General features: G+C 35.6%; 1 protein-coding gene across 1 annotated transcript in view; it reads right to left on the bottom strand.

Moving 5' to 3' along the window:
* Positions 1-23063, bottom strand: part of Cop1 (COP1 E3 ubiquitin ligase) — a gene marked incomplete in the record, with an annotated part of 182023 nt that overhangs the window by 144408 nt on the left and 14552 nt on the right. Inside the window, 3 exon segments of the mRNA XM_008826109.3 lie at positions 10708-10827; positions 11591-11667; positions 17400-17497. Of these exon segments, the coding sequence (XP_008824331.1) occupies positions 10708-10827; positions 11591-11667; positions 17400-17497 (295 nt within the window).

Consider the following 23063-nt stretch of genomic DNA (forward strand, 5'->3'; position numbering starts at 1 on the left):
AGGCTGGCCTCAAACTCACAAAGATCCGCCTGCCTCTGCCTCCCAAGTGCTGGGATTAAAGGCATGCTGAATAAATACAATTTTAACATTGTCTTATTATATATTTGAAAGGGAAAAATAATGTACTATCTAATGATTCCAAACCAAAGACTAATAAAATCTTCATTTACCCGACTATACAACAAAATTAGATTTGGTCCAATTCTAGAAATTCTGATGTTACTTTAGAAAAGATCCCAGAAAAAATGTGCTGTGGAACAAAGTCTTCTGGACATGAAATGGCTTTGCACCCACGAACTCTTATCAGCAATAACCACTTGAATACGACCTTCACAAGACTAGGCCTATCAACACGCATTCCATCATGGCTAGGGAAGAGACTCATAAGCCCCAGCCCCTCCATGAGGAGCTAGAGACAGTCAATGGTTGCTGGAGAAGAATCATTTTTCACAGTGGTATAGCCACTGGTAAATTGTTCTTGATCAAGTAAATAACCCCAGCACCAACATCAATGCTCATGAAGGCAACCTATTTAAACTTGGTGGGCCACATATACATGGAAGAGGGAGATTTGGGAAGGATTGGTTTGGTAAAAGAGGAAAGGGAGGTAAGAGAGGATAAAGGGGGAGAATATGATTACATTATAAAAGTGTATGAAATCATGAAAACAATTTTTTTTAAAAAAGAACAAAACCAAAGAAACAAAAAAAATTAGCAGATACTTGCATGTAACAAAAGCCTAGATGACAAAAATACCCTATTTGTGTTATATAAGTGTATAACTTGTATAATCAATACTTGTATAACACAATACAAAAAAGCATAACCACTTTAAACTGAAAGAGGCAAGAGAGACTTAAAAAACTTAAGTCAAGACAAATAAGGACAAATAAGACAAATATAAACTAAGAATGCTCAATTAAAACCTCAATTGAACTTTAAGTTTTACAATTAAATATTATAAAACAAGGTAACATGAAAATCAAAAGCTTTCTCTGCATAATAAATTTGCTTTAATTGAACCTTACATTCACACTTAAGAAGTGAGTTAAACTATCATACCAAACAAATTCAAATGGCTCTGTGCTCCAACAGTAATTAATCCTCTGTCTTGGTATTTCTCTACATTGATTATCTGTCAAACCATTATTTGTCTAAGGAGCAAAAAACATATCTTATACACAATATGAAGACAGCTGTTATATGGTTCATTTACAATAATGTAAAAACTATCTTCAAATCGTTTAAATTCAAATACCTGAGAACACATAAATAGAATAAAAATTTTCTAGAAAAGCTTCAAAGTCAAAGGGAAAAATGAAGCCAAGTAATAAGAGGACCTCAGAGCACGGACACATATAGTATCTTTTACAATGTACTCTCTTTTAAAGGAATATAAGCAGCCCTGACTTGTGATGACCCTGCTTATGATTTTTTTGACTTCACAACTACAAAAAACCAATGCATTTAAGTAGAAACAATAGGTACTACCTTCCTGTATGGCCCTGCAGTATAAAAGCTATTGTATAACACATCAAGGCAATATAAAATAGTATTGCTTGGAAAAGTGAATGACTCCAAGTATGAGGTAACAAATCATTTCACAAGTGAAGTCATTCCCAATTCTATATACAAACAGAAAGATTAAAGAAAGGACAGTAATGGACTGAAAAGTCCATAAACACATTAGAGAAATATTTATAAAAAGCTGATGAAACTTGTAAAATTTGGAAAAGGTGGCTATCACAGGTAACACTTCCACTATACTTAACCCTAAAGAGTGATAGATCTACTTCAAATTTAAATGCAAAATATTACCACTGCAATAACAAAAAAGGAAAAACAAATAAATACGAAGATACACTATTCTTGAAATCTATGAAGTGAAAATAACTCAATCACCAATTGAACCCCAACTCAACCAAATTCTTGACTTGGGCAAAAGCAGACAGTCTCTCATCCTTCCTCACACGCAAAACAGAGAATGCTCAAGAATATATAGCTACATTAATCTCTCCACAAAACCTCAACCCCCTTTCTTTTTTTCTTTTTCAGTACTGGAAATCAAACACAGGGCCTTGCTTGTGCTAGGCATAAACTCTACTACTAAGGTACATCTCATCCTTTATTTGAGAGTGTCAGTCTTGTCTCAAGTCTCCAGAGTAGTTGAGTTTATAGGAATGCACACCATGTTCAGCTCTATCACAATTCTTTTTTGTTGTATTTAATTTATGTATATGTACGTGAACCTTACGTGCACCATATGAGGAGGTGCTCAGGGCGGCCAAAAGAGGGCATCAGATCCCCTGGAATTGCAATTAATACGCAGTTGTGAGCCACTGAAGGTGCTAGGTACCAAACCTGGGTCTTTTTCAAGAACAGCAGGTGCTCCTAACTGCTAAACAACCTCTCTAGCTTCTCTATACCATTCTTGAATATAGAATATCTATGACACAATTTTAAAAATTTACAAGACATGCAAACAGAAAAAAAAATCAAGGAGGTTAAAAAAACAGAAGGAATTTTAGTCAACATAGATGCTAAATAAAGCAACAAAACACTTTAAAATATTACTATAAATTTTTAAGGAATCGAGAAGAAAATGAACAACATGAGTAAGAAGATAGAAAATTATAGGAAAAAAACATGGAAAGCGTAAACCATTAGAAATGAAAAAATATGACTGAACTTTTTTAAATTCCTGAAAAAAAAATAACGAGGTTAGGAGCTGATTTGACGCAGCAAAATAAAGAACTCAAAGATAGTTCAAGGTCAATTAGTCAACTTAAATGAATAAAAAGAAAAACATGAAAAAATGAAAGAGAAATAAGTGGGAAATCAAACTTATGACTACAGAACTAGAGGATAAAAGAGAAGATAAAATGCTGAATAAATAATGGTTCAAAATATTCAATTAGTATTCCTATTTTACGAAACCCAAGGAAGAACAGTACAAAAGAAAAAGGCTATCATGGACTCACTGCTGAAACCCATTGCTATAAAACCTTAAAGGCAGGGAGAGAAAAAGGGTATACTATCTTTAGTAGAATATTAAAAATGATCACTCATTTCATTAGAAACAAAAAGCAAAAAGATAATGAAAATATCTTTGATATGCTAGATGGAGAAAGAAAAATTGTAGGTTTCTATAGAGGACAGTAATAATGTAGTAAAGTCATAAATAAAAGTAAAATGAGCCAGATGGCAGTCCAAATCTAAAAGAAAAATATGAAAATCATCTGAGAGGGAAATATTGGGATTTAAAAAAAAGAAAGACTTTACATTTTGCATATGTTCAAACAGTACTCTATTAACTGATTAAAGAAAAAAGAACGGGTGGGGACATGGTTCGGCAGTTAAGAGCACTGACTACTCTTACAGAGGACTGGGCTTTGATTCCCAGCACCTAAAGAACTAGGCTAAAGAACTGGGCTAAAGAACTGTACTCCAGTTCCAAGGGAATGAATAACCTCTTCTGACCTTCACGGGCACTGCATGACATGGGTGCACTTACACACATGCAGGCATGTGTGTTATGTTTATGAGTGTATATACATAAGATAAAAATAATAAGGGGCTGGAGAGATGGCTCAGAGGTTAAGAACACTGGTTGCTCTTGCAGGAGACCCGGGTTTGAATCCCAGCACCCACATGGCAGCTAACAACTGTCTGTAGCTCCAGTCCCAGGGGCTCTGACAGCCTCTTCTGACCTCTGCAGGCACTGCATGACACGGTGCACTTACCTACATGCAGGCAATATATGTATACACATAAAATTCAAAAAATATATTTTTTTTCTAAAAGAGAAAGAAAAAAGAACAATGTACAGTGGAACTTGAACCAAGAAAACAAGCCTAGTAAATTGAATTATTTTAAACCTTTACATTTTCCTTAAATAGTATACTATATATTCTCTCTCTCTCTCTCTCTCTCTATATATATATATGTATATATATAGTCCCTTTAAGTGGCACTATAACCTTAAGGCCATTTTGTAGTCCTCACAGGCATCCTAAAAAATATAATGAAAATTGAGAAAACAAACAAACAAACCAGAGATTAGCATACTAAAATGCAATACTGTAATATCAATAGTTTTCATAAAAGGCAAACAAAAAAGTAGAGAACAGAGAGAAATGAAAACAATACCATGGTATAGATTCAACTCAGCCACATCAATAATTACATTAGAGACTGAGGGAGCAGTAGGCATGAGTGAGACTTCTATTCATCCACCATAAATAAATTTACAAGAGCTTCTTATTAGATTGTGCTTAAAGAACAGAAGTAAACGGTGTACACTATTTAAGGCATGCTGTTACATAAAAACAATGACAGAATGAAAGTGACAATATTGTGATTTGAAAGTAAAATGTCTCCCACAGGCTCATGTGTTTGAACACTTGGTCCCCAGCATTGCTTGGGAAGGTTGTGAAACTTTTAGAAGGTGGATCCTTGCTAGATGAAGTATGTCACTGGGGGTGAGCCTTGACGTTTTCAGGCCCAGCACCACTTCCTGCTCTTTCTCTGCTTCAGAACTTCAAAGGAAATGTGATGGGCTGGCCTCATGCTCCTAACCTCATGCTGGCCACCATGCCTTCCCCACCATGATGGATTGTATCCCTTCTATAAGGCAAAACAAACCCCTTTTCCCTTAAGTTGCTTTTGTCAGAGTATTTATGACAACAACAGAAAAGTAACTAAGAGAGAATGGAATAGGAAATATACTACAAAAACCAACAGTAGTGATGTGAGAAGAAAACACTGTAAGTTCCATGATGCTGTCATGGAAAAAGCATCCTGAGCTTGAGGAATGTAGAGACTTACACTGATTAGACAAAAAATTCAATATGAAACTGGACTGACTAATGGGACACCCAATTTTAATATGCAGTGTGCTCAGACTCAAATTAACCATTATGTTGAGATGTGGACTAGACTTCTATCCTGAATTTTCTTCTTTTGACACTTGTTTAAAGTACCAGCTGTCTAATCTTCCTGGCTGGTTCCTGCAGGATGGAAATTTTTTTTTTGGACAAAGAGCTTCTTTCTTGAACAAGGAGCTAAAGGAATACTCAGGTCATGAATTTGCAGATTCTGTATCTTAACTCTGTTTACCAGAGATGGAGTTAATAAACCTATCTTCAATAAATGTGATTGTCATCGCTATCAGTGAATGAGGGTGCTGCCCTACACCTGCGATTCGCAGGCAGAATCTCATGGTGAATTTCACTGTGAGAGTATCAAAGGCTTAGCCTGCCTCCTATGGAAAAATAAGGACAGAGAGTGGTGGCTGCCTTCTCTCAGGGTAAGAATGGAACTGTCAACCTGGAGAAAATGCTATACAATGCAAGAGGTTAATTCTGCCATTCCAGTTGGTGGGATATTCTACAAAGTTAGCTTTTTGGTGCCATCCAAATGATTCCTCCAAGCTATGGCTATGCCACTAGTAGCTGCAACTAGATTACTCATGCATATTAAGAAAAAGTTTCTTCCAACTCTGGAGCCTTCTTGCTTATGATACATCCTCAGCCTATGGACCAACCAAGTCTCATGAGCAGTGATGTCCTGCAAGATTAACTCAGAATCCTAATGCAAACCCTGACAGCAGGGTGCGAGAGTTCTGCTGCAACCTAGCTGTGACACTTCAGTATGGGGAAAATGTGCTGGACCCCTATTACCCCTCTGGAGTGATAAGCAACTTCCTGGAATGCCAATATCAATACATTGGCTCAACCAGCCTCTCCAATATCCCCTTCTACTTGACCTCCCCAGTGACTAATATTCCCTCTTGTTCAGTAATAATTTCATGGAGCCCTGAAGAAAATCTAGTCTCCATACTGCCATATTTATAGAGCCAGAGTCCTCCATGTCTAAATGCACTGACTCCCTACCCACTTCAGATATCCACCTGAATTTCAACCCACATATCAAAGCTGTTTAAAAAGTATGGTCCCTTGGGGGCCGGAGAGCTAGCTCAGTGTTTAAGAGCCATGGTTGTTCTTGCAGAGGACCTGGGTTTGGTTCCCAGCACCCATATGGCAACTAACAATCATCTGTAACTCCAGTTCCAGAGAAGTCAATGCCTTCTTCTGATTACTGTAGGTACTGCACACACATGGTACACTAAGAATGATAGATCCCTCAAAAAATTAGTAAGTTGACTGGTAAGATGGTTCAGGGAATAAAGGTACTTGCTGCCAAGCCTAACAACTTCAAGTACAATCCCTGGGACCCACAACTTCTCCAAATTGTCCTCTGACCTCCACATGTACATGCACATACGCATGTGTGTGTGCACACAGATAAATATGTAATACTTATTAGTTACTTATTATTCATTAAATATATAAATTTAAAATAAATTAGTAAAATAAACCCATCTACATTCTGTAGCCCATATTGTTAATAACATTTATTTCTTACAGGAAAAAAAGAAAAAACAGCAAAATATTGTAGCTGTATCAGTATCAGACAAAACAGACTTAGTAACAAGGAATGTTTCTACCAATAGAATTATTTATCTAACAATAATAAAGGGATTAATTCATTCAGTGGTCTTCTTAACTATCTTAAATCTGTATATACCTAATAATACAGTCTCAAAACACATCAAGTAAAAATTACAGAAAAAAAATTGAAATTATAATTCTAACACATCTCTATCAATAACTGACAGATTTAAGACCAGTATTTATAGTTTATTTAAATATATTATAAATATAAATGTAATGTTTATAAAGCACCACAATTTTCAAACACAACTGAAACATTGAACAAAGCATATGCTGAGCTTTTATGAAAATCCCAATCAATTTCAAAGAACTATAAAGTCAAATTTAGTTTCTGGCCTTGGCTAAAATGGTATAAAAGGGAGTTAATATGCATTCCTACTCTAAATACAAAACAGGTCAAAGTTGGAGAAATGGGTAAAGCACTTGCTGTATACCTATGAGTACCTGAGTTTGGATTGCTAGAACCCACATAAAGTTGGAAAATGGATACTGCAGTGCTCATCAGTAAATCTTAGTGCTCCTTACTCAAGATGGAAGTGGAGCCAAAAGAATTGCCCAGGCCAGCTAGCCTGGTGTACTCAGCAGTGGAGATCTTGTCTCAAACAAGATGGAAGGTAAGGACCAATACCTACTGATGTCCACATACGTACCATAACACATATGTTCCCATAATCGTGAGCGTGTGCATGCACACACACACCTGCGTGCATTACCTGAGATTGGCAGAAATTAAGAAGGAAAAAAATACTAAGCATTTTTAAGATATAGACCCACAGAATCACTTGGCAATCTCTACCATAGCAATTTGTCATTATCTATTATTTTATAAGATTAACATATACACACATCCATACACCAGCAATTCCTCTGTGCATGTGTCTGTGTGTGTGTGGTTTTGTGTGTATAAAAGGAATGCATAGAAATGCTCAAGAAGGATTCTTCCCAGTGGTTATTCTGAGAAAGTAGTGAGATGGAAGAACTTTATGTATAGGAGATACTTAATTCTCAAAACTCTGAACTAAGAAGAAGGTGTCACCACTGATTAAAACTAAAGTGTATCATCATGGCCTCATACTGCTTTCTGTCACTGTCCATATGTTGGTTTCTTCAAGTTGGTTAATAATAAAAAGTAAGCAATGGAAATAAAGGAAAACAATGTAAAAAAAAAAAAAAAAGCTATAAAGTACCTTCTTAGCTGACTCCTTCTTCAGCAAACAGTAGAAAGAAATCTGTGATCTAAAATTAATAACTGTTTCTTTAATTTGAAGACAAAAAGCCAAAGAGGAATGAAAGACTAATGTTGCCATGTTAAAAGGTGAGTTAACAGTTCTCACATTCAGGTTTGGGGATATAGATCACTGGCAGAATTGCCTGGTTTTCATTAGGTCCTAAGTTCAATCTTTAGCACCACATTTTTTAAAAAAGGAAAACAAAAAAACAAAAAAACAAAAAAAGTTCTCAGATTCAGTATGTAATTACCTACGATCTTAACAGTATTGGATCCCAACACCATCAGGTGTGCCTGTAACACAACAGTCCAGAGAGCCAGTCTTTCATCACTGCTGCAAGACGGAAGGGCAAAAATTTTAATTTTCTTTTGAATTTCCTTGAGAGAAGGAAGATTTAGCTGAGTTAAATAGGGAGGGATCATGGATTCTACCTGCTTATTTATTAGCAGTAGTATTGTGTATGTGTATATATGTGTATGTGTATGTGTGTGCGTGTGTGTGTATGCCACAATGCACAGATGATAATTTGAGGGAGTCAATTCCCTTTCTACAGTGGGATCCAGAAATTTGCAAGAATGTCAAGATTTTATTTTGTATGGTAAGCACTTTTACCTGCTGAACCATCTCCTTGACCCTCCACTGCTTCTTAAACAGTCTCTCATTCAATTCTGTGTTCAACCTATACTACATCTGATAACCGGATGCTCCCAATCCCAGAGCGCTACTCCACAATACATATAAATTCCTAGCTTTACCCCACTGCTGGCTCAGTGTACAGCTTTGTGGGATCTGAAAAACTGCTTTGTTCATCTACTTTACAACTTAAAAAATATTTCTGTCATTGTCTTTCCTCCCATTTTCTTTGCTTACATCATCTCTTGTCATTTTCTTAGTTTCAAAAGGGAACATGGGGCCAGTGAGATGGTTGAGTTAGGTAAAGGCACTTACCGTCAAGCCTGATGACCTGAGTTCCATCAGAGGGATCCACAGAGAACCGAATTGCAAAATTGACCTTTGATCTTTACATACAACATGACATACCTGGCTCCCATACATATATACACAATTTAATAAATAAATATAATTAAAAAAAATTAAAGTACAGGAGAAATTACCCTATAACTCCATTCCATAAAAAGACACAAGTTAGAAGACATCATTCTGACTGGCTCCTTTTCTCCCAATAGATTCCCAACCTACTTAGTGGGATCCAAGTCCAGGAGAAGCTGATCAGAATCTATCCACAGAAGTTTCAAAATTGAAATGAGAGCTAAAAGCTCTGAAGATACAAAGGTAAACAAAGTACAGGTGGCTGCATTATCTACCACATAACAAGAACCTATCAGTAAAGAAAACTTGAACTGTTCCAACAAATAAGCACAAGAGTTATAAAAGAGACTCTTAACAATAGTCAAATCTCTAATCGCATTTGCTTGGAGTCTGACAAAGCCGCCACAATTCTAATATTGAATATTTGGCTGTTCACCTACATATACTCCCATACTCCCGTCTATCTCAATAAATACCCACTTCAATGATTAAGCTAGGTCGGGGCATGCATTTGCTTGTGCTAAGATGCACACTGCTTGAAATGTGGCCGATTCTGGACTTAGTACATGCAATTTCACATCTTTTACATTTATTTATATGAAATACATGTCACATTTATTTTCATTTAACTGTATCTCTTTAAATGTTCTTACTTAAGCTATAGATTACTGTTATTATGAAAAGAAGCCTGCTGGAAGGATTTTTACCTACTATAGACAAAAAATAAATTTTACTTTGTCTCCAAATTTCAAAGAGGATGATATGGCAAAGAAGACAGTCATTAGAAGAAAAATTAATATAATTGTTTCTTATTAAAACTAAACTATTTTCTCATTCTCTTTAGCACTCAGTTTTTGTTACTACAAACTGGTCATTGCAAATAGGTTGTAAAGATTTCAATCCTTGTTTAACTTGAAAATAGGGACTCTGGCAAAAATGCCTTTTCAGATGTGTTTAGTCAAATAAAAAAGATAAGTTATAGACAGTAACCCAGCATAGACCTGGGAAAATGAACAGCAGACCCGAATCTTATCTAAAGAAATACTGGCAACTGCTTGCTGCTAGATGAGGAAGAGCTGATCTTCCTAAAATAAGGAACTCTAGATAGGCTGACTAGATTCAGCCGATGGACAAGCACTGGGGAACAGCTGGGGGCACCAACCACACAGTGGACAGTAACAGGGATGACAGAGTATATGGGCTCCAGTAGGGGGCAGGGGTATGGGAAGGTGCCACTTGGGATGTGGGTATATAGATGAATAAGACTGTTTGGGATGTTCTGTATGAAATACACACACACACACACACACACACACACACACACACAAATCAATAAATTTTTTAAAAATGAGTTATATTTGAGGAAGAAGCATAAAACTTTACTACATGTTAATTAGTAGATGTGTAAAACATTACCATTGAAATCTACCTGATGACTTTATATCCACGCTCAGGTACCAAGGATCTCAGAAAGTAACCAACAGTGACTAGTAATAATCAGATATATAGATAAGAGACACGTGCAAACATGTTGCATTAAAAATGAGTTTTTCTGTATGAAACAGCATATTTTAAAATGAAATGGAGATCTTTTTTAAAGGTTAAAACCTCATTCAATTTTATGTCTTATAGGGTTTATACTGAGTTCAATATTGTATAACTGTATTAATTTAAGTGTAAACCTAAAATTTACAGGCAGTTTTGAAAGAGATGCATCTTAGCTCTGGAAATTGTTATTGAGTATGTCAATGCTGTTGTAATGAAATGCTTCTTCTAATGATGTGGTTATTAAATAAATAATTTTTTTAAAAGATGGGTTATTCATCTATTATTTTAAAACCTTTCTAGATATTTTTCATAGCAAACACATTATCATAAAAAAGAAAGTATTTTTAGATTCAAGTACCACTTACTGCTTCCAGTTGTTTCTTCTTCTGCACTAGTAATTCCAACATGAGGTTGACATTGGCCAAATCAAGGTTATCCTGATCAGTTCCCAGCAGATCTTGAAATATTTGCCACCTATGGCCATTCTAAAATTGAAAAGATGAAGACTTTTTTAGACTATAAAATAAACATTTAAAGGGTACTTTCTAATAATGTGCTTTGTTAGATAGTAAAATTACACTCATGTTCCAACCTACTCCCCCCCCCTCTCAAATAACGGACCTTGAGCTACAATTTAAATAATACTTCTACTTTGAATGAATTCAGGTAATGGGTATGAAAGGCACACTAAAGGCAAATCTTAAGAACCTCTAAGTGTAAGTCAAAACACAGCTGGATTTAAACAGCATGTGGTAAGGTATTACATGCATCTGTCTGAATACTGTGGGGCTAATTCTTTAATTTAGAACTTCTAGCAGTTTATTCACAATATTTTGGCATATAACCCTTCAATGCCAGATATATTACAAATCAACTCTGTCTCAAGATGATAGCACCAGGAACCTTCAAACAACGGATAGTTAGTCTGGTAAACTATTACAGATAATGCAATTAAGAAAGTTATTTAATTATTTATTTGACTTAAACAATCTTAAATTTCCTTTCTTTAAGAAAAACCAATTATACACTAAATTTAAAAAAGGAAAAAAACCACAATTATAAACTAAATCTAACATCTAACTATTATTGAAAAAAAGCATCAAAATGAACTCATTAGAAACAGCAATCAGAGGCTAGGGATATTGCTTGGTTGTCAGAATGCTTGCCTAATATGTGCAAGGCCCTAAGCTCCACCCCCAGCAAGCAAAACAAACAAAACCAGAAATAGTAATAAGAGCTGAAACATACGGTGCTACTCACTGAGTGGTCCAATTTGAACCTCTTTTCCTCAAATCTTTGCTTCTGTTTAAGAATGAGTTCATTCACTGAAAACAAAAACAGAGGACCCCAAATTTGTATTTTTTGTTAAATGCATCTTCTAATTATTCTGTTCAGATTCCACTTTATATTTATAGAGCCCCAAATTAAAAAGATGCTAATCACAAAATGGCAACTTTTTGTTTTATTTTAAATTAAGATTTTTCCTTCCCTTGTTACTATTTCGACTTTTATTAAGGAAATACTTTTATAATTTGTTGTTGTTTGAGATAGGGTTTCCCTGTAGCCCCAGTTGGCCTCGAACTCACTATGTAGACCAGGTTGGCCAAACTAGTCATTTAGATCTTTGTCAGTGATTGATGTGAGGCTAAGAATATGACAGTTTTTGGTTTTGAGACAAAGTTTCATTATGTGCCAAATCTGACTTGAACTCCTGATGTTCCTGCCTCATCTGGTATTATAGAAATGCATTACGCCCAGCCTGGAAACCTATTCTTAACCAATGGGAGACATGTTATTTTCAAAAGATGATAGAGAAAACATTTTTCTGTCTTCATAAGGAAATGATATCTGAATCTACTTAAAGCCATTTTGAAATACTGGGGTAGCTACACAAAGAACCATGACATATGAGAGAAGAACACAAAGATGGAAGGAATTTAACATATCATTTAACTGAATGACTACGCAGCCCTGGGAAGTATTTCTCTGTAAATGAATACATTTTAAGTAGTGTTTAAATCACTTTTACTTTTGAGTCAGGGGGATTGTTCTCATAGCTAATAAATACTGATACCAAAAGAACTGACAAAACTAGCACTAGGCTAGATAGGAACTTGGCTCTATAGATATTACATTAATCTTTCTATTAAAGAGGAAGGAATATTAGGAATAGATCATAAATTTGTTCAGGGTAACAAATAAAACAGTTGGTATCTACAATCAAATGTCAAATATGTTGAAAAATAGACAGGTAGCCAGCCCATTTTAAGATTGAAGCTTTGAAAAGTAATAAAATGATTCAGTCTCAACCCTAGGAAAGCAGATACATAAGCTATAATAGTGTAATATAATGGGATGAATGAGATGATACAGATTTACAAAGTATATAGGCCAGGGACCACATAGAGGTCACATAAGAACTGGGCCAACCCTGTGAGAAGGCCCTGAGAGGACACAGCTTGAAGTGATGAAAGTAAGTCTTGGTTGTTGCGGAGACCCCACGATGTTGGAGATGCCAGAGTTGTGAGACATCTGCCAAGAAGAGCTGCATACAGGGACTGGAACAGGATCAAGAGAGAGATGTATGCTGTAGGCAACAAAGCTGGAGGGGCAGAGCCATCTAAGACCTTTAAAAAACTAAAGTACTAGATATGGGACATGGAGCTTAAAGACTTGGTGTTTGCCCTGTTGGCTTTCAGTCATGCTTTGGTCCAGCATTTCCTCACTATGCTCCCATTCCTCCATTTTAGAATAGGAATGTACATTCTGTGCCATTGTATATTGGTAGTATCTAATTTGCCTTTTGATTTTGTAGGAGTTACAGTTAAAAGTCTCAAAAGAAACTTTGGATTTTTGAAAACTGTTGAGATTGTGAGAGACCAGGGACTTTAAAAGTTGGACTAAATGCTTTTTGCATTACGATATGGCTATGATCCTATGGGGGCCAGGAAATGGAATGTGGTAGTTAAAATGAGAAATGCCCCCCAATAGGGTTAAGTATTTCAATACTTGACCCCAGTTGGTAGAGCTCTTTGGGGGAGGAAGTGTGTCACTGGAGGCAGACTTGAGAGTTCGTAGCCTTGTCCTACTTCCAGTTTGCTCTCTCTGCTTTGTGTTTGCACAAAGGATAAGATCTCTTAGCTTTCAGTTCCTGCCAACATGCCTGCCATACTCCCTGATCTGATGACTCTTAGTCTTCTGCAAACCTAAGCCAGGATAAACTAACTCTTCCAATAAACAAACAAACAAACAAACAAATCACAAAAGAATTGGACCAAATATGCAGAGACTACACAGAAAGGATGGAAGAGAATACAGATCAAAGTGTATACTGTGCAGATGACTAAAATCATGAAGTATCTGAGGATGACTTAAAACAATCATACTGAGGGGCTAGAGAGATGGCTCAGTGGTTAAGAGCACCGACTGCTCTTGCAGAGGACCCGGGTTCGATTCCCAGAACCCACATGGTGGCTATGAACCATCCTTAACTCCAGTTTCAGGGGAATCCAAAGCCCTCTTCTGACCTCCGCGGCATTGCACGACATGGGTGCACTCACATACGTGCAGGTAATACACTCGTACACATAAAATAAAAATAAATATTTAAAAAAAAAAACCATACTGAGACATTATTTTGTAAATAATAGAGGCTAAGAATTAAGGCTAAAAAAACCCTAATAGATCAGAGTCTGACTCTGAAAAGTCTAAATGTAAACACATCACTCAAGTATTATAATCTACAAGCAAACTTGAAATAATGCAATGGGAATAAGCAAGTAAAGTTTAATGTTTCGTTTATAGAAATTATCATCTGAACAAGAACTGTGACTTTATTTTGCAATATTGTACACTATTACATTTCAGTAAGTCTAATATACCACTATATTTAATTCTTGCCAACCCTGTATAATCAAGTTCTCAAAGATTACAAATTGCAAAAACAGTTCTAAAAATCAAGGTAAAATGAAAACAAAAATAAATTAATTGGTATTAAAAAAAAAAAAATCACCCAAGCATGGTGATACATGTCTATAATCTCAGCATTCAAGAAACAGAGGCAGGAAGATCACAGCTCCAAGACAGATAAGGCTATATAGAAAAGCCAGGTCTCAAAAATAATTTTTTAAAATAATAAATAAATCATGTGTTTACCAACATAAAGTCTTCATTAATGGATCAGAATTTTCTTGCTGCTAGCGCCCCCTTTAAAAACATTCCCTTAAACAAACAGCAGTTATCTCTGGGGAAATCTCTTAAAATACAAGCTACATATAATGAATTCAAAAATGAAATGGGAATTTGTCAAAGCCATCACAGTCCTAAATTTAGAGAAAAATTCCTTTCAATCCATGCCATAACACAAAAACAAGAAAAGCAAAATGGACAATTTCATTCTGTAACTTTGGAAATTTATTATAAAAGCAATGTTTTGCTGTTAACAGAGAACATCAACTGGCTTCCTCTTCATGCTAAAGATTGAAGCATTTAATGATTCAATCTCTGCCATCTTTTACCAATGTACAGAGCTGATGGGTCATAAGTTTCTACTGTTGGATGAATTAAACCTTAATGATATGACTCTGTATTTCAAATTTGGCATGCCACTTTTAGTTAACACTTTCATATTTCTTATCAGGATAGGCAAGTACTTGAAACCTTAATGAGTTCTCAGAAGAATGACTTACACACAATAGTTATACCATCTGGAATCATATAACATTCATAATCCTGAGAATGAAGGTTCTTAGTATTAGGAAATGCATTCTACTGCTGAAGCCTCCACTCCAGCCATTTCAAAAACAAAATAATATAGTTTTAAAAGAACAGGCTCTTAAATAAGGCTATAAAGACCAAATCTTAATTCCATCATCCATTGGCTACATAACTTTACCCAAGTTATTCAAACCATTTGTGCCTCAGTGTCCTCGTCTAAGGAGTAAGCATGGTAACAGCAGATCTCAGTAGCCGTCCATAAAGATTAAATAAATTCCCATCCATAAAGCACATAAGTTAGTGCCCAAAAGCAGTTCAGAACGCCTGTGTTTTTTCCTCTTAGAGACCTTTCTGCAATTCAGGCTGGGATTTAATTAAAAAATCCTCCTGCATCAGTCTCTGAAATGGTGGGATTACAGGTGCATACTGCCATGCCAAGTCTTAAAGTTTGCGTGCATAGTGATAATTATATTAAATAAAAGGTTGATTTATAACAGACACAGAGACAAACATACCCCCACCCTCAGTGGAGTGGAGGGTGGGGGTAAACGAAAGACTAATCCTTGACCTCAGGAAAGTACTTGCAAACTTGGGTAAGGGGAAGAGAAGTCAGTGTGTACTTAGTGTTGTAGGTTTTGCCAGAACTTTTTTCATTTAAAAATCTGAATAATATTCTATAGTGTACACATGCTACACCTTATCAACGCATCCCTCCATGGACAGTAGGTTGCTTCCATCTCCTGGCTCCTGTGAATCATGCTGCTATGAATGTGCATGCACAAATACTCCTGCAGGACTCACATATACTCATGGGTAAAATGGGATCATATGAGAATTTTGTTTTTCAGGAAACACCATACATTTTCCACAGTGTATATTCCATTTTATGTTCTCACCAGCAGTACACAATTTATCCACATCTTTGAAAACACATTTTTTTCCTTTTCTTTTTTCATAGCAATCACCCTAATGGGTTGATAACCTGAGTATATAAGCTATGTGTTTTTAATTCCCTCTTTTTACCTTTCTGTTGTTGTTTTACTGATTTATCCCAAAGGCTGTCTAAAAGGATCCAAGTAAAGAACCAGGTGTAGGAATACACAGGGTAAGGCAGGTGAAAGAACACATAGCCTCTGACTCCTCTCCAGGCACTCCACCCTCTCAGCACCTCCACATGTTGAGCATCATGCAGATCTCTGCACCATCTTTTCGGGTTTTTTATGGAGGCTTCATTAAGTTGTAGGGATTCATTATATCATTGGTCACTGGGGAATAACTCATCCTTCAGCCCCTTTCCCTTCCTCAGGGATGAGGCGGGTTTGAAGTTACAAACCTCTGCCTAAGTTGTTTGTAGAGTTGGCAACCAGCCACTCTGAGGCTGCCTAGGATTCCCCAGGCATTAGATGTTCTCATTTTACCTTGCTTTTTCTTTTCTTCTTTTTTTTTTTTTTTTTTTTTTTTTTTATTCAAACATTCTGTGACTAGCCGTCTTCATAAATTACTTATATATTCTGTTGACATATATTAGTTTAGCTTTAGTATTTCTGCTGTGTTCTCGTTCTTATTCTCTCAATTCATATTGAAGTTGGGTCTGTAATTTTATGTTAAGACATTCAAAGTGTAAAAAAAGAATAGTAACTGTTTTTGAGACAGGGTCTCTCACTATGAAGCCTAGACTAGCCTGGATCATATAATCCTTCTACCTCAGCCTCCCCAAGTAATGGTTTATAAGCATGTGCCACCACCTGTGACAAAAACCATTTTTTAAACTCATGATCAGTCTTTAACTACATACTAAACCCAAGCTTCTACCATTTATATTTAAGGCTGTACTCCAGTTCTTACATTCCCATTTCAAAATTCTATTATTTATATCTTCCTCCTCTGAGTCCTTTTCTAGTTTAAAGGCTCTGTTCCCTCCTCATGCAGGAATTCCCATGCTCAATTTTTTCCTTCTGACAACAGTCCCCAAGCCCATGTTCTGCCTCCTCATTAAACCCTTCCTTTGCTACTTCTCAAATCTATCCTCTAAGCAGAAAGACAGGAACAGGATACACTATACACAGACACACAATGTGTCTAGACATCAGACAATCTCATGAAACCTTACTTCCTGTAGAATCATGTGCACAAAACTCTAAAGGCCCTGCCAGGTTTTGCTTTTATAAAACTAAAAATAACAAGAAATGGTACTAACCATATATAGTCTATTTCATAGCCCCAAAAGATCAAAGCATCCTAATGAGTAACATAGGAACTTGCTTACTTCTGAGTTGGGATTTCTAAACAAACTAGTGTTTTTGTGGAAAGAATAAAGTAAAAATTAATTTCAAAGACTCACCCAAGAAATTAGGATAGAGATGGTCAATATTGTCCACAACATAGTTACACTTGGGACATCTATTATTGTCCTCCAAACTTTGATGAATACACTTGTAGCTATTAGCAGAGAGGAAAAAAAAAAAACCTTGATTAAATCAATGAAAAAATTAACAAAGTAGTCATAAAATGTTTATTACTGTTCTCACTTTCAATATAATATATATAGCAAATTTATTTAAGCATATCTTTTTACCACATACTTAAAATACATAGACCATTTATTAATGAACAAATTATTCCAAAATAAACTACAATAAAAAGTCCTACTACACATTAGTATTTAAAAAACATGTACTAAATTTAAGTTTATATAATTTATATAGTATATAACACCAGAAAAGAAAATACCTATGGTTAAGCAAACTATTCATGTTCTTTGAATGCTGATATCCTTAACACAAAAAGATTTCAAACAAAAAGCAAATCTAAATATTCAAATAAAAACAAACAGTTAAGAAGCATGAGACCATCACCTTCACTAACAAAAAAAGTGATTGCAAACTTCTAATAATAGGAATAGAAAAATAAAGTTATTATCTACCTATTACAGTTAAGAAGACATACTCTTGCTAGGCATGGTGGGGCATGCCTTTAATCCCAGCACCCGGGAGGCAGAGGCAGGCAGATCTCTGTGAATTCAAGACAAACCTGGTCTACATAACAAGGCCAGCTGTGGCCACAGGGAGACCCTGTCTCAAAAAGACCAAAACCAAAACAACAACAACAAAAACTCAAAACAAAACAAAACAAAAATGTAACCAGCACAACTTTCCTAAAAGGCAAATTGCATAAAAACTTTATAAAATTTTATAATTTTCTTTAACATGGTGATTTTTAATTATAAATTTTGCCTCAGGAAATACACTATCCAATGCAAAGATATCTGAAACAGCATACTATAACAGAAGCAACCTAAACACACAAAAGTTGACAAAATCTGTAAACATTACAATGCAACGTTATACTGGCACTAAAAATCATATTGTAAAATATATAGATATATAGTAAAAATTAACTTATTTAATAATTTACAGGATATTCTCCTTCTATTTCTGTGACAGACCATTTTAAAAAACGTTTATTTATTATTAGTGTGTGTATTGGCGGGGGGGGGAGGGGAAGGGGGGACACCTGAGTAGGTCAGAGGACAACTTTGTAGAGTTGGTTCTCACCTTCCACCTTTACATGAGTTCCAGGGACCGAACTCTGGTTGCCCAACAAGCACTTTTACCCACTGAGCCATCTTGCTGAAGAAAAGCTGGACATTTTACAATTATGAATTACCTTGCAAATACACACACACACACACACACACACACACACACACACACACACACACAGAGTTACATATTTTAAGAATTGTTCAACATCATCAGGGAAATAGCAAACTGACATGGGGGGAGTCAGTGTATCACTCTGATTTTAAAAATGACAACCTACAGCACCATGGATATATATCCTTTATTGTTAAAATGCTTTATATATACACACATTTCAATATAATTTGAAAAAGACATTCACAATGTTGAGAATATTTCTGTCTACAGGTGAGAAATGATTTCTTTGTAGAAATCTTTAATTCATGTTTCTATAGTAAATGTGCACTCATCTTGACAATCAGAAAAGAATAATCTCCAAGAAATTACAAAGGTAATTAAAAAATCATTTCTAAAAAAGAAAGCCAATCTTTTCTTTCCTGTCTAGATTACAATAAATTTACTTCCCATTTATAGAGTGAAGCTAATTTCTCTATCTTCCTATCCTCTTCCACCTTATCAAACAAAAATACCCCAGATCCAAGAAGTTTTACTGCTCTGCTTCTGAACTACCTTCTCCTTTCACATGTGTTACTCTCAAGATAAGCAAAAAAGGGGGAAAAAAATAAGGAATTAAAATAACACTGGTCTTGGCACAGCATGGGGTCCTATAGGAAGGAGTAAATGCCCATCACAAAATATTCCAATATGTACTAAACAAATGACTTGCACAGGATTCCTCCTGCAATTGTAACAAGACTATGAATACCATATTACCACAAAATATTCTCCAGACCTGACTGAAAATTTCTTACATGGAAATAGCAATAAAGGAAGTAACATTAAATGTTTTAATTTTTTATCACAAATAAGAAACATAATGTAGATATACAAATACAATAGACAAAGAATTCCACATGTAGAAATTTAGTTTACTTAAGAGAAAATGAATTATTAACAGGAACTACACATAACAAGATTTAGCCTTTTGAAGAAAAATCACAAATTCAAATAAAGCAAATCATGAAGAATCTGGGGAGGTTATTAACAATCAGATAAAGGAGAACACAGATCCTGTTTTTAAAAGTAAGAGAGAAAACGAGCCAAGAACATAACAAAAAGTTAAAGGATGAGGCTAGAGCTAAATAGAATGCTTGTCTAACATTTATGAGGCCCTGGATTCAAATCCCAGCATTGCAACAAATGAAACCAAACAAAATGGGGTTGGAGAGATGGCTGAGCAGTTAAGAGTAGTTAAGAGCGCTGGCTGTTCTTTCAGAAGACCCAGGTTCAATTCCTAGCACCCACATGGAGGTTAACAACATCCAAACCTCCAGTTCCATGGGATCCAATACCTTCTTCTGTCATTAGTGGGCACTGGATGACAGAGCTGCACTTATATACATGCAGGCTTAACACTCGTATACAAAAACCAAAAATAAATTAAAAAATTAAAAACAAAACAGAATAAACTATAAAATCAGAAAGCTTGTCAATATACAAGAAAGTATTCTAGAGTCTAAAAGAAAGCTCCCTTTTCTGTGGTATCATAATCATATCCTATAGGCTTGGGCTTGAAAATATTTATACTAAAAAAAATAAAGTGCGTCAAATTGCACACCATTATATCAAACCTAACTATAGGTGACCATCAACTCTCTTCCTCATGCTCATTAAAGGTAAATGTTTGTTTTGTTCACCTCTGCACTTCTGACGTCTAATATAATATCCTGTTAGTTTTCTTACTTAGAAATCAATAATCTTGAATGCATGAAGGAAGAGATATAAAAAAATAAAGCAACATACATTCTGCTGCTGCTCATGCTACATAAAAACTATTAGAAATTCTCAATATTTCTACATTAATTTGTCCTACTTGACTATCTGGTCCAAATACAATTCTGTGAATGCCAAGGTCAAGTGACTACATTGATGTTAAAAATAGTTGACATATTTTGGGCATAACTAAGAAATGCTTAAAATATTCACAGCTGACATAAATGAGTATCTATGTCCTCTATTAAGTATGTATTTGATTATAAAGAATGGATACTAGGGGCTGGTAAAATGGTTCAGTGAGTAAAGGCACTTGCTGTGTAAGCCTGGTGACCTGAGTTTGATCTCTCAAATCCATGTAAAGTTAGAAGAAGAGAACCAACTCTACTAAATTGTCCTCTGATTGCTACCCACATGCTCCTCCCATCATGTACATGTACACGTACACACACAGACACACACACACACACACATACGCGTGCACAGATTGTTTTAAAAACATCATCTTTTTTAAAAAAAGAAAAAGAATATTCTATATAGATGCATATGGTTGTCAGTCTTTTCAAGTAAATAACTGCCTACAAAAAATATAAACGTTTTCAGTCTATGTTTACAAAGATGAATTGATAGAGAAAACTAAGTTATCAAAAAGTTCTAGAAAAAGAGGAACAGCAAGTCAGCGTCTGTTATCAGTGACAACAGGTATGGTGGATTAATCCATCTGTCTCCTCAAGTCCCCAAGACTGATCACTTACATGCTAGGCTGTAATTAATTTGTAGTAAAGCCAAACAGTAAACCAGGACTTGACAGGCTCAGAAAAAGTATGGTGCAAATGACAAGCTGGAACAACACAGTGGGAAAAGCAACGAGCAATTTTATGTCTATATTACACATAAGCCAGGTTTTTAATTAATTCACTGAGTCCTATTCAGGCTACAGCTAACACCAGGAACACCAGGATCACATGACAGAAGTATTCCCAAGTAAAAATGAATAAAACGAAAGTAGCACCTGCTGTATTGTCTGCTACTGCTACTCAGAGGGACCCATTACTTATTTGTAGGATGAAGGACAACAGTTGATTTGTGTGACGGTTTTGTCAATTTGACAGAATCTAGAATCACCTGCAAGAAGGACCTCCAGGCATATATATTTTGGGATTATCTTGCTTGTGGTAACTGAGCTGGGAAGACTCACCCACTGTGGGTGGCACCATTCTGTGGCTGGCAGCATTTTGTAGCTGGGATCCTGGACTACGGAAGTGGAGAAAGCACCTGAGCAGCAGGATACACTGATTCTGCTGTTACTGATTATGGATGTGATGTGACTAGCTCCTTCAAGCTCCTGCCTGACGTCCTTGTCATGATGGATTTCATCTCGAACTGTAAGCCAGAATAAACCCCATTCTCTCCCTTAAGATGCTTTTGTTATTTTCACAGCAACAGGAAAAGTACTTAAGACAAAGTGTTAAAAATCTGGATGGGACTTTAAATGCTATTCTATTTTGGCTAGGATTCAAGTCAGAAGAAAGACGGTTCATGACTAAAATACCAGACACCTAACATGTAAGCGTATAACTTCTGCTTTAAACAAAACTGTAAGGAAGTTTCACAGCACACCACACTTCACACTGGGATTGCCAACCTCTTCAAATACATGAACATCAAGACATAACATAATAATTGTAACAGAAATTTAAGCCTAAACCACTTTAATTTGAGGGGCCCTCTAGCAACAGACAACTCTGCAGATTATAGGATTCATTGAAAAAATAAGCCTGTAGTATAAGTTCAATCAGTAACTTATTTCAATTCACAGTACAGTAAAACAAGATTAATAAACTGAATTAGAGCTTTAAAATATTAAATTAAAATTAAATATTAAAATATTTAAAAATATTATTTATATTAAAATAATAAAGTTGGGTCTGCTCAGCATCCACATGGCAGCTAACAAACATCTGTAACTCCAGTTCCAGGGGATCTGACGCCCTCTTCTGTCCTCTATTGGCATTGCATGACACAGGTGCACTTAAACACATGCAGGCAATACACTCATACACATAAAATAAAAATAAATAAAATTTTCTAAAACATATTAAAGTTAACACACAAATTAAAGGAGGGCTAATGGAAGAAATTAAAACTTCACTTTACAATCCCTTTAGCACTTTTACAATCTGGAATCAACAAAAGGGAGGGAAAGAGTAGGGAGATGACAAAGGGAAGAGGAAAAGGAACAGGAAAAAGGAGGACAAAGAATGAAAGAACAGAAGTAAGATGCACTGGTAGTAGAGACTAAGGGGAGTGATTAACAAAGGGTAAGTAAATTTTAGATCTAGGAGTATCCTGGCTTAACAACTTCAAGAGCTACTTCTAGACAAATAGCTTTCAAATCCTGGAGATTTTTGTCCCCCAAGAGTTTTTGAGTAGACAGTTTTGGTTGTCCTAACTGGTTAGATACTGGTTAGAGACGAACAACAACATTAAACTACAATGCACAGTACAATCATTTACAACAAAATTACCTGATCTAATATATTAATAGTGCCAAATTTGAAAGGGTCTACTCTAGATCACCCAATTTTCCA

Source organism: Nannospalax galili, unplaced genomic scaffold (genome assembly GCF_000622305.1).
Source record: "Nannospalax galili isolate Female #2095 unplaced genomic scaffold, S.galili_v1.0 scaffold429, whole genome shotgun sequence".
NCBI lineage: Eukaryota > Metazoa > Chordata > Mammalia > Rodentia > Spalacidae > Nannospalax > Nannospalax galili.